The sequence below is a fragment of the Temnothorax nylanderi genome, unplaced genomic scaffold (assembly GCF_030848795.1).
Source record: "Temnothorax nylanderi isolate EJ_2023f unplaced genomic scaffold, tnyl_v1.0 TNYL_tig0169_pilon, whole genome shotgun sequence".
NCBI lineage: Eukaryota > Metazoa > Arthropoda > Insecta > Hymenoptera > Formicidae > Temnothorax > Temnothorax nylanderi.
In genome coordinates this window covers 209,583-227,726 of record NW_027249231.1, presented here as the reverse complement: position 1 = coordinate 227,726, position 18,144 = coordinate 209,583, and the positions used below count along the sequence as shown (strand labels likewise).

General features: G+C 31.1%; 4 protein-coding genes and 1 long non-coding RNA gene across 10 annotated transcripts; 2 read left to right on the top strand and 3 right to left on the bottom strand.

Annotated features, from left to right (window-relative positions):
* The first annotated feature begins 352 nt into the window (after positions 1 to 352).
* LOC139777957 (uncharacterized) lies at positions 353 to 3,032 on the top strand. Of its 2 annotated transcripts, none has more exons than XM_071715670.1 (5): positions 353 to 682; positions 1,407 to 1,534; positions 1,725 to 1,861; positions 1,963 to 2,141; positions 2,224 to 3,032. In XM_071715670.1, exons 1-5 carry the CDS (start codon positions 641 to 643, stop codon positions 2,281 to 2,283), a joined length of 546 nt encoding a protein of 181 aa, XP_071571771.1. In that variant the 5' UTR covers positions 353 to 640; the 3' UTR covers positions 2,284 to 3,032. The 2 variants fall into 2 exon arrangements, with proteins under 2 accessions (XP_071571771.1, XP_071571770.1); XM_071715669.1 differs by having other exon boundaries at positions 1,404 to 1,534.
* Positions 3,027 to 5,999, bottom strand: LOC139777955 (multiple inositol polyphosphate phosphatase 1). Its single transcript, XM_071715665.1, has 8 exons — positions 5,408 to 5,999; positions 5,015 to 5,325; positions 4,654 to 4,779; positions 4,429 to 4,573; positions 4,218 to 4,318; positions 4,025 to 4,134; positions 3,532 to 3,729; positions 3,027 to 3,452 (listed from the first exon to the last, which is right to left on the bottom strand). Exons 1-8 carry the CDS (start codon positions 5,571 to 5,573, stop codon positions 3,287 to 3,289), a joined length of 1,323 nt encoding a protein of 440 aa, XP_071571766.1. The 5' UTR covers positions 5,574 to 5,999; the 3' UTR covers positions 3,027 to 3,286.
* Positions 6,000 to 6,057: 58 nt separating this feature from the next.
* On the top strand, positions 6,058 to 11,832 carry Mip40 (Myb-interacting protein 40). Of its 3 annotated transcripts, none has more exons than XM_071715666.1 (8): positions 6,058 to 6,259; positions 6,361 to 6,518; positions 6,699 to 6,774; positions 6,856 to 6,991; positions 7,074 to 7,277; positions 7,653 to 7,836; positions 11,270 to 11,418; positions 11,496 to 11,832. In XM_071715666.1, the coding sequence occupies exons 3-8, from the start codon at positions 6,699 to 6,701 to the stop codon at positions 11,515 to 11,517; spliced, it is 771 nt and encodes a 256-aa protein (XP_071571767.1). In that variant the 5' UTR covers positions 6,058 to 6,259; positions 6,361 to 6,518; the 3' UTR covers positions 11,518 to 11,832. The 3 variants fall into 3 exon arrangements, with proteins under 3 accessions (XP_071571767.1, XP_071571769.1, XP_071571768.1); XM_071715668.1 differs by having other exon boundaries at positions 6,668 to 6,774; XM_071715667.1 differs by having other exon boundaries at positions 6,663 to 6,774.
* LOC139777958 (uncharacterized) lies at positions 6,599 to 9,276 on the bottom strand. Its single transcript, XR_011719450.1, has 5 exons — positions 9,137 to 9,276; positions 8,842 to 9,063; positions 7,637 to 8,323; positions 7,030 to 7,273; positions 6,599 to 6,957 (listed from the first exon to the last, which is right to left on the bottom strand). It is a non-coding gene; the product is annotated as an uncharacterized lncRNA (long non-coding RNA).
* Positions 11,136 to 18,144, bottom strand: LOC139777952 (ankyrin repeat domain-containing protein 13D). 3 transcript variants are annotated; one of them, XM_071715657.1, is made up of 13 exons: positions 17,881 to 18,144; positions 16,375 to 16,510; positions 16,055 to 16,179; positions 15,770 to 15,815; positions 15,479 to 15,622; positions 14,696 to 14,876; positions 14,364 to 14,589; positions 14,149 to 14,277; positions 13,922 to 14,072; positions 13,672 to 13,833; positions 13,497 to 13,597; positions 13,297 to 13,385; positions 11,136 to 12,964 (listed from the first exon to the last, which is right to left on the bottom strand). In XM_071715657.1, the coding sequence occupies exons 1-13, from the start codon at positions 17,977 to 17,979 to the stop codon at positions 12,727 to 12,729; spliced, it is 1,827 nt and encodes a 608-aa protein (XP_071571758.1). In that variant the 5' UTR covers positions 17,980 to 18,144; the 3' UTR covers positions 11,136 to 12,726. The 3 variants fall into 3 exon arrangements, with proteins under 3 accessions (XP_071571758.1, XP_071571760.1, XP_071571759.1); XM_071715659.1 differs by lacking the exon at positions 17,881 to 18,144 and adding an exon at positions 17,669 to 17,846; XM_071715658.1 differs by lacking the exon at positions 17,881 to 18,144 and adding an exon at positions 17,321 to 17,640.

The window sequence follows — 18,144 nt, the reverse complement described above, 5'->3', positions numbered from 1 at the left end:
AATCGTACTTTTCGTTTAACTTTTTTGTTTGGAGTCTCAGCCTAATTCTACAAACGGTATGATATTCCTTGATGTCTACTGAATGGACCTGCACCCTCATTTTGTAACATCAAGTTGTAGAATTTTTATACGAAGCAAATATTGTTAAAGTACGAGTGTAGGTATTACAGACGGCTTTAGGATCCCCTTAAGCAATACACTAGTGACATAACGCCAAATTCAAACTGTCGCGGCAAGATGGAGGTATCTGGCATCAATTTCTCATTGGCTGTTAGAAATATATGCGCATGAGCACACCTGTGTTCTTCCACCATGGCTGTCCAATACGCTGGCCACTAAACATGCAGTGTTTCCAACTTCGCAGTTCCCGCCATGCAGCTGATCTAACCGGTTGCGTGAGGCGTGAGGTGAGCTGTGAGCTGTGAGCTGTGAGCTGCGCTGCGTGTGCCCCGAGTGGAGCATATTTATCAGGAGAAGAGCCGTATGATTACCGATCGGAAAGTTAACTGAAACTTTATTCAAACGACATTCGCATTGTGATGCCAAACTGTTCGTGAATAAAGTAACACACGAGTCGTCTTTTCGTCGTACGCCGATCGAGCACTACCTTCCTCTTCAGATCTTTCTTGCGGCTTGTAGGATGAAACCGGTTACCGACGCCGAAACGAATATCGCTTCCGAGGTTAGTATGTTTATTTCTCTTGTCGCGCGAAATCGTCGAGAAAATGATGATGTTCCAACGTGATTTCGTATTATAAGCGTCTCTTGTTCGATCGTCGACAAGGGAATATAGAAAATATTATTTTTACAACGTATATTCTTAAGTATGTAATATCCCCAACACAATCGGAAGGTCATTTTTTGTTCAATCGTATTTACGAATACATGCCGAAAGAAAATTCCAAACGAAATATTACGTGTACCCAAACTTACAGAATAATTAAGTCTGTTGGGTATACACTTAATTTCAGTTTATTGAATTTTGTTACTGTTGATATATAAATAGTTGTTCAGTTTATATTATTCAATTGATTTATTATTCATAGAAATTTATGTTATATGTTGCCTTGGATTATAAATATATGTCTCCAACATGTGTAGAAATCTTATGTTCAAATTATAAATCTACTGTATTTTTGTTTATTACTATGTGGGATAATTATATTTAAAAAATTGATGTTTGATAATAATAAATTTATTAAAAATGCCTTTACGTATTGTACATAATATTCTTCCTGAAAGAAGAGTACATCATCTATTGCAAATAAAATCTGTAAATAAAATATAACTACAGTTTAATTACATGTTTAAAGAATAAAAGGAATAGTATATAAATTGATATAATACTTGGGTGTAAAATATATAATAGTCTATGCATATTGTAATTATTTCTTTTATTAAAGCAGGATAAAGTTAGAAAATCTTTGCACGAACTGCAGCCCTCAGCTATCGATAAAGAGACTTTAGTTGGTGCTGATCGTGCTGATAGAATGATCAAATCCACTCAACAAGCAAAAGAAGCAAAATCAAAAAAGTAAGTTAATTCTCTCTTCCCATTTGACTTATGAAGAGATTGACCAAAAAATATTTTTTATAAAAATATTTGTACTTTTGAGTATGCATGATAAGAATGTACCAAAGAAGTCATTTCTTATAGAATCTTTACTTTAAGGAAAATTTATTGAAAAATTTTGTGGAAAATGTTAAACCTATGTATATTTTAGAAATGTACCTACAAAAACTAAAAAGGATGTTTCTAAGAAACAAAAAAAGGTGACTACTAATGACAAGGCTGTCCAAACTGTATCAGAGGAAAAGATTCACAAGATAGAGATTGAAGCCGAAGATTTAACATGCACAGGTATATTTAAAATAATATATCGTTTTTTTTTCACATGTATTCTCTTTTAAAAACCAGAATACACATAAGACAAATTTTCTCTTAAAAAATATTTCTTTCAGATTTAGCTGGTCCTAGTGAGAATTACTGGCAGGTCCAGGCTGAAAGGAGGCGAATAGCACTTAAGAATACTTTAGAAGAAAATGAGGAACTTGTAAAACGTATCGAAAAGTTAGAAGAAGAAAAGCGTATTTATAAAGAAATGTTGAATGAGACAAGAGCACTTGTTGAAGTGCTGCAGGTAATATTATATCTATTACATTGATACTTACATTCGGCACTAGTTACTATTTTATAATTATATGTTATGTGTTCTATTGCAGGACATGATTGGAGATGACAGAAATGATATAAATAATTCATTAGAAGACAGTGTCCTTTGATTTAAAAAATGATTTCTTAATACATCGTTATAAAATAGGTACGACGAACTATCCAGTTTTTATGTAAAATTGTTGAAAGCGTTCAAGTTCTCACATAAGCCGACATAAATGTATAATTGTTACATACATGAATATATATCGCGTCTTTTTTTTTCACAATTTTATACAAGAATTTCAAACTTATAGATTTTAAAAGGTTTTAAATATTAACTGTGTATTTTAAATAGGACTATTTTTCAATAATATGTATGTAATACGAGTTTAAAATATAATATCAAGATTACGAATAAAATACAAAACAATATGTATAAAGAGAGATTATATATTTTTATCAGCAGCAAATTGATGAGAAAATGTAAAAAAATTAAATTTTTAATTTTATTTCTGAATTTTTAAGTATTTTCATCATTGAATAATATTATAAATATTTCCAAACAACAGCCTAAAGAGAGAGATAAATAATAAATGCAACACTTACAGTTTTGAATCACTTAAACATTTTGTTGTGAGAGCTTAGATATTTTCAATTTTATGTAGAAACTTGCTAATCATCTGGATTGTTATTTTTTTTACAATTATTCATAGTCATAAAAATCTAGATTAAATTCATTGTTCATCATTAAATGTATATTTTATATCAACTCATTCTTCATCAGTTCTACGAACAAGTATATTGCACGGAAAAGAATTTTACTTAACAATAAGGAACATTTGTCATTATATATAAATAAAAAGAAATGTAATGATAATTGAATTGTTTATTAATAATTATTTATGTACATAGTAAGATAAAATAAATGTCGATCTCTTTTATTGTACATTTTAAAAAACATAGATTCTGAATTCATCAAAAAATGAACCAGGTACGTTTTAGCAAAATTTCTCTTAGAAAAATATACATTTTTTAAATTAAATTATTTTAATATTTTATTTAGATATGTAAATAAATAAAAGGATGCATATGTATATGGCATTATTGCAAAAATATTTTTGGCACTGCTCTTCAATTTCGTAAATGGCACATAGCGTCAAACTGACATTCTTCATCGTTATCTGGATACATCGCCTTCATAGTACGTAATGGACATGGCATATCTTTCGGACAGCCTGGTAAATATACCGGTCGTTCCTGAAGCATGAATAAAACACTGGGCCCGTAATATTCGCAACTGAAAAGAATGTAATTAGATAATTATATATGACAATACAGGCAGCGTATAATTCAATGATTTTAAAAAAGAAACATACTCGTACAAAACAAATGCCATGTTAGATGCAAATGTGTCAATAATGCTGCTCCTCCAAGCTCTTTTATCTTCCTTTTTGCGTAATGTAAAGGAGTCGTGCATCAAAGGATGTGCATCTTTAGCTAGCCCGAGTAAAGCTATTAATTTCAAAATCGTGCCGGAATGTGTAAAATAAGCTGTAGCCATTGCCCCAGTGGATCTGAAAAATAACATTCTTCTGATACATTGCGTTAACACAATTGAATTATATTTAATTACAAAGTTATTTACAACAATAATTCTGCAAATTTTCAAAATTTAAACTACAGTCTCATATGTATCGTTTTAAAATATTTTCAATTAATCAAAATCTTTTTAACATACACACACATATATATATATATATATATATATAAACAAAAAATTTACACATTCTTTCGTTTTTGTAGCTTAAAAAACCAGTGAAAAAACAAGAATTTTATATTGAATATTGCAACAAGTATAAATTTGCATACTCAAAAGAGTCAAACATATTTTTCAAGGCAGGGCACGCTTGCTCATAAGTTAATGGATAGCCATATCCATCGATCCAATAGAATTCTAGATCTTCCGCATATTCAAAGATCTATAAAATATGAATTTAGAATTAGGTACACAATTAAATCTTTCAAATTAGGAATTAAAAAAAATTATTTTGTTTTAAATCACCCTGAAATCATTTAATGAAAATATTTTACACCAGGGAGATACTACACTTTGATTTAAAGCAGTCTCAAAAGCGCACGTTGTGTGCATTAAGTGTGCAGTTTCTGAAACATATAATGATTATATAACACAATTAATAGGGAAATATTAGTAGCAAAGTAGCAATTAAGCAATACTTATCCAATTATATACAATGTGTTTAATAAGTGCTAACCATAATCGATATCATAACCGATGCGCTTTTTAATATTGTTTAACATATTTTTGACAATCTTGCTGTCCAGAAATTTCGTTTTCTCTAGTTGTGCATCTGAATTCTTGTCAACTTCTTGACGCCAGCGAGGACAAGCCTTGTAAAACTAGAACACAATCATATACTTAAAGAACTAGGAAAAATTAGGAGCAAAGTAAATTGTCTGAGAACTTAAAAACAACTTACTCTTATCACTCGATCTCGATACACCGGTAACGGATACCAAACATTTTTGCTGTTATGAAAACCGAATAAACCAACAGCGAAGTGTCTTGCGCTTTCTTCTGTACGTTGTGTGGCGGTGAATCTAAACTAAAATTCAGCTGGTGATTAAGGAACGTAAAATGTGTATTTAAAAAGGACCATCTACAATAGCCGTAAGAGTATGCAGTAAGACGTAAGCAGTAAGCTACTGACTAATGGGATTTTTACAATTTAAGAATAATCGACTGTGGTTGGTCAACAGCTTACTGCTTACGTCTTACTGCATTCTCTTACGGCTATTGTAGACGGTCCTTAATACATTCGGATATTTTGCGGTGCATACTTTATACGTTTGATTGTTGAAATCTTCTGGCAACAGAGACGGAAACCTTGCCTGATATCTTTCTCCGAGATCAATCATTTCATTCTCCCCTTCTACTGCCAATTTCATCATGTGCCCTCGAGCAAACGATAATCTCCATTTTCTAAACAGAGCCGCATCATCGGCTGACAGATTCGTCGCTCCTTTATCATAATTGTTTAATATTACATTTTGTAACTCTGGTAATTCATCTATCATACGAGGTATGTACTTCTTGCCCGGATACCGAGTCCCATGACGCAGAACTAACCAGATCTTTTTCTCCACACAATCTGTAAACCAAATAGTGATAAATACACGTTATTAGAGGCTCCATACTTGCGTCAAAGGCGGATTAACGGTGTCGCGGTATACCTGGATATTCCAACGGTGACTCGTCGTAATTAGCTACACATCTATAAGGAGTTTTTGATCCTAATCTACATTCGTAACTGTCATTACGTTTGGAATAATCAGAAGCAAGAAAAACATCTGCTACCATACAAAATATAAGAATCTCAGCAGATAGTTTCCAAAGCATTCTATATAGTCTTACTGTCACAAGTCACAACCATGTCACAGTCCACAGATACGTTTAACATATATATATATTTTTTTGTTCTCTCAATTATTTGACATAATACATTCTAATATAACGATTATTTTTTTCTATCTGCGACAAAAACATTTTGTCAGTAATAATAACTTTGTCATAACAACACGCTGCATACACCACGCAGCATACACATGCTTAAACTTTCTCGAACACTGTGTATAATGTATTTATACGAGGCTGGCGCTATAGGTTATGTTCTCACAGCTGAACTTTTCTCATTCCTTCTCCTTTCCTCTAACCTCTTGATAATATGTCCATTTCACAGAAAGTACAGTGTAGCTGAACTTCTTGTATCACTTGTTTTTTTCCTTTCTCTATTCAATTCCTGATTATATGCTTATTTCATTTCAAGTGTAGAAATATATAACGTAGTGCAGCCAAGGCCAAGCTAAGAACAGATTTCTTTCAACAGCTGCCGCAAACCGTTCGCTGCGCAAGCGTAATCACTGATCACGGTCGTCAGGTTGCAGGCTACGCTCGAAAGCAAGGCCTATTTTGGTCTATTTTGAAAAACGGATTTAGTAAATTTAGAAGTATATATGGAAGTATATATATATATGCGATTGTTATATCGTGCAGTCATTGTTTCCCAAGTGTAATCTTAGGAAAAAGTGAGAATCGAGACTGAGACTTGATCTCTCTTTCTCTGATCTGATATCTTACATTGTTCTAGCAGCAGAAACTACAATAACTATTTAATAATTCATTTCAGGTATATAAGAGAAGTATACTTCTTGCTTGACGAATATGAGCCGAAATACCGATTTTAAGCCGAAATGAGATTTTGATATTTGACCAGATTGATTTTACCGAAATTTGATATTTTAACTGTTCTGATAATTGTTCTATGTGACTCAAACATTGTTGAAGGTAATCTTTTTTTGTTTACTAAATGTATAAATTTGCTGTTGCTTAGTTAACTATTAGAATAAGTCAATATTACACATTAGTAATGATTTTAGTAGTTTGTATTATATGTAACTTGACATTTGAATAAACATATATTAACATTAGAATAGATTAATTTAAAACTGATGGTGTGATGATTAGATGGGAAAGAAAAGAAATATTCAACCACCGCCAATCATGCCAGGACGGATAAAAGTGGAAATAAAAGATGAAATTGGTAATGAATAAATAGGTTAAAAAAAAACAACAAGCTATTACAAACTATATTGAATATTATAGTATTGATTATGTTTACTAGGGGATAGCGATGTTCTTGTAGCAAGGGATCGTCTGAAGGGCGCTCTTCGAGAGTTGTTACAGCATAGTGACACTGGTTCATCGGGGGAATCAGATGACAGCCCTGTTTCAGATTATAAACATCCCATTAAAAAGATGTAAGTCTCAATGTTTGTTTATTATTACATAGAATTACCTATTTAAGAGAAACCAATCTTTCGATAATATTGTGACATTTAGGACAAAATCCGTTAATCTACAACAACCACGGAAAGTTAGACGTCGCCGACCAATTCAAACTGATCCGGCGTTTCATCACACATATGTGATGAAATTATTCGACCGTAGTGTTGATTTAGCTCAATTTCAAGAAGACACGCCGCTATATCCAATATGCCGTGCCTGGATGGCTAATCAACCAAGAAATCCACATTTGGTCCCTAAGTAAGTAAGATTATATAGATATTGCTTATATCTCACTCATATTAACATATTTGCTTATTATATTAAAGTTTTGGATAATTATTTAATTTTAAAATATTTTATTGTACTTTAAAATATTTTATTATACTTGAGATTTTTTCAGTATATATTGCAGTTATAGCATTAATATGTTTTTTAAATTATACTGCAGTATTTTGTGTGTTTCTTATGATTTAAAAAACTATGCATAATGAGAAAAAAATGAGAAAAGATATATGTACAATATTACTTAGCAACTAAATTAAATCATAAAAATATTCTTTATTTGTTTTTTCCCTTACACACAACTTTATATATTTATGCAAAACTAAAATAAATACATTGATTTGTGAACAGGATACGTAGTCCAAGTCCAGAAGTAATTAACGAAGTTAGCATGGCAGATAATTTAGTTGGTGCTGACGGTGAAATAAATGACGTTCATTATTTGCCACCTCCTTTGCCTCGTGAAGAAGCCATACCGAGAAATCGGATTCCATCTCCTATACTTGGAGAGAAAGACGATTTGAACTTAAATTATGTAAGTCAATAATTTCGATAGATGTATGTTATTTAAATTTATATTAAAACAATTCACAAGGTAAAACGTGACTCTATGTAGAATCGATAGTCTCATGGTCAGCAAGTCTCGAATTTGACTCCGACTCTCATTTCATGTCAGTTTATACACGTACACGCATACACACGTTTATGTATATATATATATAAACACAATTGAAATATGATAAGGTTTAATATAAAAAAAAATAGTTCAGTTTTGTTAGAAAAATTAAGAAAACAATTCAATCAATTTTGCTTTATTCTAGTAAACGCAAATTGAAATAAGTTTCACTCTCACATAATTTACAACGCGTAATGCAATTGAAATTAACTATACAATATGAATTTATTAAAATCCTGCGGATACAAAATACAGAATATCCACCCTTCTATCGTTAATACGATATTTTCTACGGTCTCGCTTTTAACTTTTATTTGATATTGCTGAAATATTGATATCCATGAGCCTGCAAATTAACATAAAATGCATATATACTTTGGGAAGAAATCTGTCAAAAGCTGGAATGTATAATTTTCAGAGATACTTAAACAAACTTTAAAATAACTCCCAGCTTATTAAAATGGTAAAATTGTTTTTTTACATTTTTATATGTTATACAACTTACTATAATTTTATAGAAAAGTAATATACATGTATTTAGTTGATTATTGTCAATTAAATTACTTAAAGCTGTAACGTTCAAAGCTATCAATGTCCCTAGCGTTAATAAATTAAATATTTATTTTCTGATTATTAATAAAACGGTATAAAAATGTATTAAATGGAAATATGTGTAGAATATTCTATTAATGTAAAATTAGAAACATTCGCACCAGTGTTTTCATAAGAATTTACGTAACGCGTTGATTATGAATCTAGAGTGTAATTGCGCGTGATTTAATCACGTCCAATTGAAATCTATGTTCTGCTTTCGAAGATAATTCGTTTTAACAGACCTAAATACGTGTCTCAAAGGAACATTACCTTCATTTCTCGGTTATACGGGCGTACGACACGTTCCTCTGGCATCCTGTCTCTGACCTTCCGGACATTTAGATCTTGAAGGTACCTTTATAATCGATCTTTCCTCGCTTACTTCAATCTCGGATTGTGTTACATTCTCATTCTCCTGACCGACTATCGATGGTACTAACATTAACATCATCGTCGCAAGTATTAGCAAAATACCCATGAAAAACTTCATTTCTAAACGATGTAATAAAAAATACAAATCAAAGTTCGAGTAAGGATCAAAATCTCCGCAATTTCGTATCTTTACCCCTTTCTCAATTCTTTATTTTTGACTTCTCTTGACTCTGTTCGTAACTTATACGAAATCTTCGAATCCTTCTCACTTTTAATGCTTCTTTACTCTACTTATCTCTGCGAGTATTTTGCCACTTCGCTATCGCATATTTCCTATTTATACTTGAATATTACTTCCAACATGATGCACTTTGCTTCATTACAGTAAAAATTAAAATCGTGCAAGTTTTAAGCGCGCTAGTTGTATAGTCAAAAAATTTACTGATATCAATGTCGTCAGTAAGCATAATAATACTTATAACACGTAATAGGAAAATGTTTTCTATTGCTGAACTGGCTGTATTAGTTCAGAGTTTATCTTTTTCCTTCCAATATGGAATAAAAAAGATAAACTCTGAACTAGTGCAGCCAGTTCAGCAACAGAAAACTGATTTTTAGAGTCTCCCGTTATTTTTTCGTTCCAGCCAGAAATAATAATTAGTCAATTCGATATCGATGCGTCGATAAATAGTCTATGTCAAATATTGGTTGATCTTTGTTTCTCATCTTCGACCTCATTATAAATGATTTTAATCAAGCAATTGCGAATATTTCTGTAAGATTTCTATTGTCTTTCTAACTCTACATCAAATCAATGCAAAGTCAGAAAGCACAATGTATGTATACGTATATATTATGTATTCGATGCAGAGAGAATTAGTTGAAAGATAGAAATCTTATAGAAATATTCATAATTACTCAATTAACATAAAAATAGTTATGATGAGGTCAAAGATGACAAAAATATCAATCACTATTCGACATCGACCATTTATTGACGCATCAATGTCAAATTGATATCAAATTGACTAATCATTTCTGACTGGAATGTAAATGACTGCTTTAATATAAGTGGCGTTCACGCAACTCTAACAAATTGATAAATAATATACAAGGTGCTCAGCTTCGCACACGTTTCCTATGACTTGCACCCGAGACGCTATAATCAGCTACAGACTAACGTGACAGACTAACATCGATCTTGACATAGTTAAAGATGTCTTTAAAAATAATATCTTTCGTTGATCGATAGAGAATGCGTCACTACAGGTACAACTTTATATGTCGGTAAACAACTTATCTGAATAGAAAGATGGAAGAACAGATAAAGATTAAAGATATATAGGTTCGTATTTTTGCATTTTGCCGCACATTCGATATTAAAATCGATTGCTGTAAACGCCAGAAAATTGGACATTTCGAGCTGACAATATTATTCCCAGAGGTTAATTCCAAAAGTTTGCACGGGAGACATAAATTTCCGCTAATAAACGTACATTCAAAAAGCAGATTCAAAAAAGCACATGTCAGAAATATTCATACTTGAAAATTGGACATTTTGTAAATTAATATAGTAAAAATTTCAGTTTGTATAATTCTATAAAGGAAAGTAATCCTCTTAACTTAAAAAAAAATGTGTTAAAATTATGTTTAAGTTCATATAATAAGATGTTAATTTGAAAATTAATGACCAAGTTACGTAACATCGAGTTAAAAAATGTTACAAGTAATAATGTCTTATAAAATTTGTGATAATAAAAATAGAATCCAAATATATTTGTCAAATATCTGTTGTCGAAATATCTTATAAGAATAATGATATATACTGTGTATAACATAACAGAGAGATGAATAATAATTTATCTGAAAAACAATATATGGAATGAATGTTGGGCACGCATGTTTATTTTATCTATTTATTTTTTTTTCATCTTAAAAATATCTAATAAAAATATACACTTTTAATATACATATTTTCTTATAGGTACTTTAGTAATTTATTCGTACCCAAATTTCTTGATCAATTAATTTTCTATTTAAACAATTGTCTTTATTGTTCTATTAAGCTGAACGGACATTTAAGATTAAACTTCTAAATTATCTTGTGTCTCTCTTAAATTTAATATCACCGCTGATTTTCTTATTACGTACTTTTTCAAAATTTTATGACTGAGTAAAATTATACGTGAATGTATCATGCTTAATTTTCTTTATTTCTTTTTTAACTGTATTAAAGTTTTAAAAATAAAAAAATGTATACTGTACATATTTTTTGTATTAACAATTATATTATAACAGATATAAATTGTACATAACGTAATTACAGGAGGGACAGACTCTTAAAACGCAAGAACAATTAATGAAGGATCATAGTGAACGGTGGAATGCCATACGCAAAAAATGGCATCGACAAGCACATAAAAACGAACAACGTTACTTACAGAGTGCTACTATACTTGGCACCATTTTTACAAAGTTTGTGTAAAAGATGTCGATTGATATAGATTTTTCTTTGATAAATTATAATTCTTATAATTTTATTCATATTTCAGGGCACAATCGGAGTTTGAATAGCAGAAATGTGGCAGTCCAATGACTGCCGGTTCTTCCGCCGCTGATTCTACTCGTGGTAATTTTTATTATATAATCAGGGAATAATAATTCGTTTGCTATCTTTCTATACATCTTCGTTGGTGAGTGAATGCAGAAGTAATTATACTTAATGTCTTATATGAATGCAGTTTTTTATTTATAATGCCCAGAAGAAAAATGTAATCATGTTTTAATGATATTCCGATAACAAATTGTCTAATCTTATTATTAATACAAAAGGAATTGTAACGCACTTGTAACCATTTTTCTTTTAATAAAAATAATGGAGCATAGTAATTAATTTTTCTCTTAAGTTTACATAAATCATATTTTACATCAAAATTTTATATATATGTATATATATATAAAATATTGATAAAATAACATACAAAAATAAAATTTACTTATCTGAAATAATAAATAATATACTGTTAATTCTAAAATCTTTGCACTAATCTTATATCCTCAGTTTATTTTTTTATGAAAAACTTTGGAAGGAGGGCTGAATACTTATAAATACTTCCTGTATATTCCTAATAGTTCATTATACGCCATTGCATTAAAATATTATATAGAATTATATTATCGTAGATATGAAAAGGGATCTTTGTAAAAATGTTTGATTTGATTAAAGATGGTTATCTTTCTGTGTCATCCTAATTGCAATTAATGTGCATTATAAATTTATAGAAGTAGAGATTAAAACTGAGGACAAAGGACCAGACGAATAATTTTTGAAGGCTTGAGAATTACATGCCATTTATTCTAGATATTAAATCGTAACTTACATTATTTACTTTCAATTAATAGGATTTACACAAACACTATTTGATTGTTTGTCATTCGTGACTGCATCTTTTTCAAAGAGCTGTAATTTTCAAGACTTCGTTACATGCTTGCTGAGATGTCTATAATATTGAAGAATTTCGTCTCATATAAAATGTAGCTAAGAAATAAATAACATAATTTAAATTATTCATTTTCTTAACTACTACTATACTATTTCCATCTTTTGACTTAACTGTATACTTCAATAACAAGTGTTCATTGTAAGCAACATTATTATTTCGTAATGCACTTTGCAATCTATGAAATGTAGGAAATGATTTTTTTGTACAGTCTCTTGAGACTGGAAGAGTTTTCACTTCTGGAAGTAGTAAATTTGTTATCACTATTGCACATTTGGGAAGTTTACTTGTCCGTCAAAGATAGCTCCAACACATGACGAAACGTTTCTTCTTCCAGCAATCGTTGTTGCTCCTCTTCTATTTGTTGCTGCTCGGAAAGCTTTAACGCTAGTCTCAATTGTTCTGCAGTATCTTCAAGGGAATCGCTATCTTCGCTTTCATTTATACCCGCTGAATTCGCAGTACCTTCCGTGGATCCAGCTGTAGTCTCTTGATATAGCACTAAACTAGCCTGAATCGCCCTATGTTAAAAACAAAAATAATTTAAGCGATATGACAAATATTTTAACAAACTAGTTTATATTAACGTTTATTTTGACAACACTTGCAAGGACTTTTTAAAATGTTTGGTAATTTAAATATTCAATGTCTATATTAATCTAAATACGAATAATTTCTGCTGTGTGAACAATTTACCCAAAATTGATATTTGTAATAGAATTACCCACCTGTCTGAACATGAATTGTAGCACAAAAACACATGCAAAATTAATAATAAAATCTCATCAATAATAAAATTAACTAAAAACAGAACATCCATAACATGCTCTTTAGTAAGTTGATTATCGCATACCTCTGAAGCTGCCTTTCCTCTTCGGTGGTCATATTAGGTGTAGTTGGTCTAGATGGCTTTTGCGCTCTTAATGCTTCCCATATATCAACCTATAATTGATATAATATTTTTCTCATGTAAAACAGAGGGGATGTATGCCATACATATATACGTGATTTCGATAATTCTAAAGCAAAAGAATATAAAGAAAAAAATAATACCTCATCACGTTCACTGCCAGCTTCTAAAAGACTTTGTTGAATAGCAAACTGTAGCAAATCGTCCTCTTCTTCAATACTAAATTGTGCCCTAACTTCCGCACCTATATTCAATCAATATGAATTAAACAAATTATATATATTAATTGTAGAATATATGTAAAGACAAAAGTTTTACCTAATTTGGCATATCCAGTAGGTGTTTCGAAACAAATATCGTCAACTAAACAAGTTATACGATTTGTTTCTTGCAAATGACCTACATGCGGTACTTCTTGATCTAAACCAAATATATTTCCAAATGTTATTCTCGCATTGAGGATGTGGAACAACGGAATTTCTAAAAAAGAATTGAGTATTAGTATGTTTGGTATATAACATGTACATTCGATACTACAGCATATCCATCACATTTAAATCAATCTTACCAATTTTAACAGGAAAACCAGCTGGAAGTTGCATTTGAATAAAATCTTTTAATTTTGCGAAATGTGAACTAGATATAGCCATCAGGTCTACAATTGGCATGATTTGTTCTTGAAGACTTAGTGGATAATCCTCACTTAACCATAAAGTTGCCTAAATGTGAAAAAATTGCCTTAATTAGTATACAATATATGATGTACAGTTTTCAAGCCTATATAATCTATAATACCTTAAATTTTTGTATTTTTGTATTAACTTCTTTTGGTCTACCTATATCTCTCCCATTCAAATCGACAGCTGGGTCAAAATATTCCTCAGCCGTTATGTTAGAAGAATTGCCTACACTATTAAATTCTTCCTAAAATATATAGCTCGATTACTATGTTTTAAATGCATGATTACCGATTATTTTATTATTGAAAAATTATTGAAAAAAAAGATTACACTGGCAGCGACAGTGCTGCAACTCTCCTGCTGCTGTTCTGCGATACCAAGAAATGACTGTAAAGGAGTCCTTGGTGCTCGAGCTCTTGCTTTATCAGCCTCAGATAAGTGTTCTAGTCGGGTTTTAGTTATTAATTCCACATTGCTTGCACTAAAAACCTTACACTCATGACCATTTATTACTTCGCTTTTGTCAGAACGCCATCCCCATAGACCTGCTTTATTGCTAATTCAACGTAAACAATGTTGTTGAAATAAATGCGAAACAGAGCATGTATATACATAAATACGTATATATATCATTATTAAATATTATAATGACAGATAATTACCGTTCAAAACTAATTTTATCTGTATCTATATATGTTGTAACTATAGGATTAGTAACTCGAGCTATCACACCTTCTTCAGATGGTTCCATTAATTGTATATTATCATCTCCTACAAGTTTCATGTGTTCAACATAAACTTTTCTAGTTTCATGATCTACTTCCATCATCGTTGCCCCATCATCTACAAAAATATCATATTTTATTTAAAAAACTGTATTAATAAATAATTTAATATATTTAATATATGTAAATTTCAATAAAAAAGATCGTATTATTGTCACATTATATATCACATTGTACATTATATAAATACATGTATATATACACATGTGATATAAAAACAATATCTTGTCTTATATTATTTAATCGCCAATTTGTTCAGTTATATTTATGTAAACTAATAGAAATAAATAATGAAAATGGAAAAAATAAAAAAATTAGAATATAATAAAAAATATACTGTTAGTGTTAGGAAAATTTTTCTGTGCTTATGCGAAAATGTTTGTTTTTATTAAATTTTTAGCAATGCAGTGCACAAATTAAATGTTAGGATTGTATCACCTGTGTGATGACCATCCAAACTGAACACATAACTGTGTTCACATCTGATTGCTATAGGCGGAATTGACGCAGCTTGCTTATTAACATATGGAATTTAATGATAAACAAATTGACATTTCCAAGACATAATCAAATGCAATTAAACAAAAATTAAGTTATACGATACTCATGCACAAACATTAGCAACATTAAAGCATGTTTATTAAAGATATCTGTGCTTACTTTGTCCTTTGAAGATATAGCTTCGATTGCCACGTTGCCAATTTGCATGATCAAAGCCTAATAAAGTAGTATCAATCCTCACATTACTACCTTGTTTATAAACCTTATATGTATCGCTTGGGCACATCCGAGACACAAGAGGAACTGGTCAACAGAAATAACGGCAGTTAACCACATATGTTATTAAAAATGAATTAAATAAGTGTGTAAATTGCAGTTAGATCCAAATTATGGATTAAACTACAAGATTATAATTAAAAACAGAATGTTATTAAATCCTCCGTTTCTTACCCCAACTTGTAAACTCCCATTTCATTTCTACATAAAAATCAGGCGCCTGAAAAGGATTTCTATTACTAAGACCATCATATATAGAAAGAATGAATGAGAAAAAGTCAATATCATTAGCTTTCACACAATAGTTCACACAAGAAACACACGGGTTAATATTAGTTCATAGAACCTGCAGAAAAGAATTCCTCTTTCAATAAAAGAGATTGTATCTTTTGTGAGAACTGTACACGTATTGTGACATATGAATTAATAATATGTCATTAGTTATTACATAAAACTGACCTGTTTGAGCTTTTGAAGTAGCTCTGGTATACCAGCCAGTCGATTACAGTACCTCTGGTAGTCTCTCCTAGCAAGTACCAATTGCAGCAACTCAGGGTTTCCTGTACCAACTGCTTCTTGGACCACTATATCAAAATAAATTAAATTGACTATTTATATAATGAAAATAAATAGAATTCAAATTACAAGAAAAACGCCGCAATCCGTTAGGACTGAATTTTGATTGCCTCTAATATTATTTGAGTGAATTTTACATATTGTATATATAAATAGAATTGTTGGAAATACAAATGTCTAAACAAAATGTAAAAACCAATTACCGGTCCATCCTTGAGTGTTCTCCGTATTAACATTGGCTTCATGCTGCAACAGTACTACAGCGGAATCTATATGACCCAAAGTTACCGCTAACATCAGTGGCGTCCTTCCTCGATTGTCGTGCTTTTCTATGTCATGCTAGAAAATATTTAAATATTATAATCGATATTAATTGAGGTAATTATTAAAGCAATATTATTGCTCCTAGTTTCTCTTTCAGCATATATTAACTTCGCATTTGTTATATAATTAAAATGATATGTTATCTAAAGTACCCTCATATCTATATTATAAAATGTCGGATAACTGGACTCCACTTCAACAGTATATCTTGAGTCGCAAGTTCACACCTAAGGTTTCTCTCTTTTTTATGAAAGGCTTCAGGCATTTTTTAAACCTGCATTACTACTATAAGCTTGATTGTGTAATCATAAATTTAAAAGAATATGCAATTACAAGCTTATAATTTCACCGATGAAATAACATCTAAAGAAATCACCTAAATTACTATATTATATTGTTAAATTATAATTGATAATGATATCTACACTCTGTTTATTACAAATGAAAAGTTTCAATGTATTTTATACAACTAATTCAAATTTATATCAAGAAATAATTAATTAACAGAAGAAATTCTTGTTTCTGCTAAAACCAACGGTGTATTTTTATTATCTCACTCCTGTATTTATTTCTTTTAACAGAACCACTGTTATTCGTAAAAAAAAACAAAGCTTCCTGTATGAGGAAGCAAAACCTTGAGCAAAACATTAACTTTGTCACAATCCAAAATAAGATATGACATTGCTCTCTGATTTTCTTTTCTCTTTCCAGCATGTTTATGTGTGTGTGCATATAAGTTTGTTTTATAATAAAACACACCGTACATCTGTATTCATCTCTGACGAATTATAAATATAGATGCTGTAATATAAAATCACTTTTAACCTTTCCGCTTTGAACACTTCTCGAGTCTGTCAAGCATCTGTTCAAAAGTGTTATTCACGTTACATAATTTATTAGCTTTAGGCATATTTATCGTCGAATGTACGATACTCCGGCAGACTTGAGGGAATTTCGTAGCATCTGATAAAAAATGCTTAATATATAACAATTACTGTAACAAAGTCAGATGGAAGGTACTTATGAAAAAAAGGATGCATAGAGAAAATATTTTAACACGACCAAACCAAACGGCGTCACTCAAGCTGTCGGCAAACGCGAGTGCAGGTATTAGGTATATATACAATGTCGCGTTATTCATCCGCATTGAACAATTACGCAATTATCGCTTACTGCATGATGTCAATTACGTTGGAGACTCGGTTATCGGCGATAACCGAGTTGTCGAACGCGCCTAGACACGCGAGGAGGAGGAGGGCCCCGGTAAACCGCGAGTGAAACGCGCGATTGGCGTTAATCACGTGCACGAGTTTTCCATAAGGCGTACGGAATCTAATTAATGTCAAATGAGACGAGCGCCGTTAAAACAGCAGGTCTGCGCAAACCTGATTTGTGGACAGTTCCTTGTCGAGGTCTACATAGCTGTTATGCCAGACGAGCCAGTGCAGTGGATAATTCTTTCGTATAGTATCTACATTCACCATCTCTACGGGATCCGATTGACGTTAACATATAACGCGTTTATCGTAACGAGTGCCACGACTGCCACGGGTACTCGAGCGTACGACACGAAATTTGGTGATTTTGACAGCGCGATACATGACACATCAGACCTAGACGAAAGGGGTACTCATACTCATCGAACACGC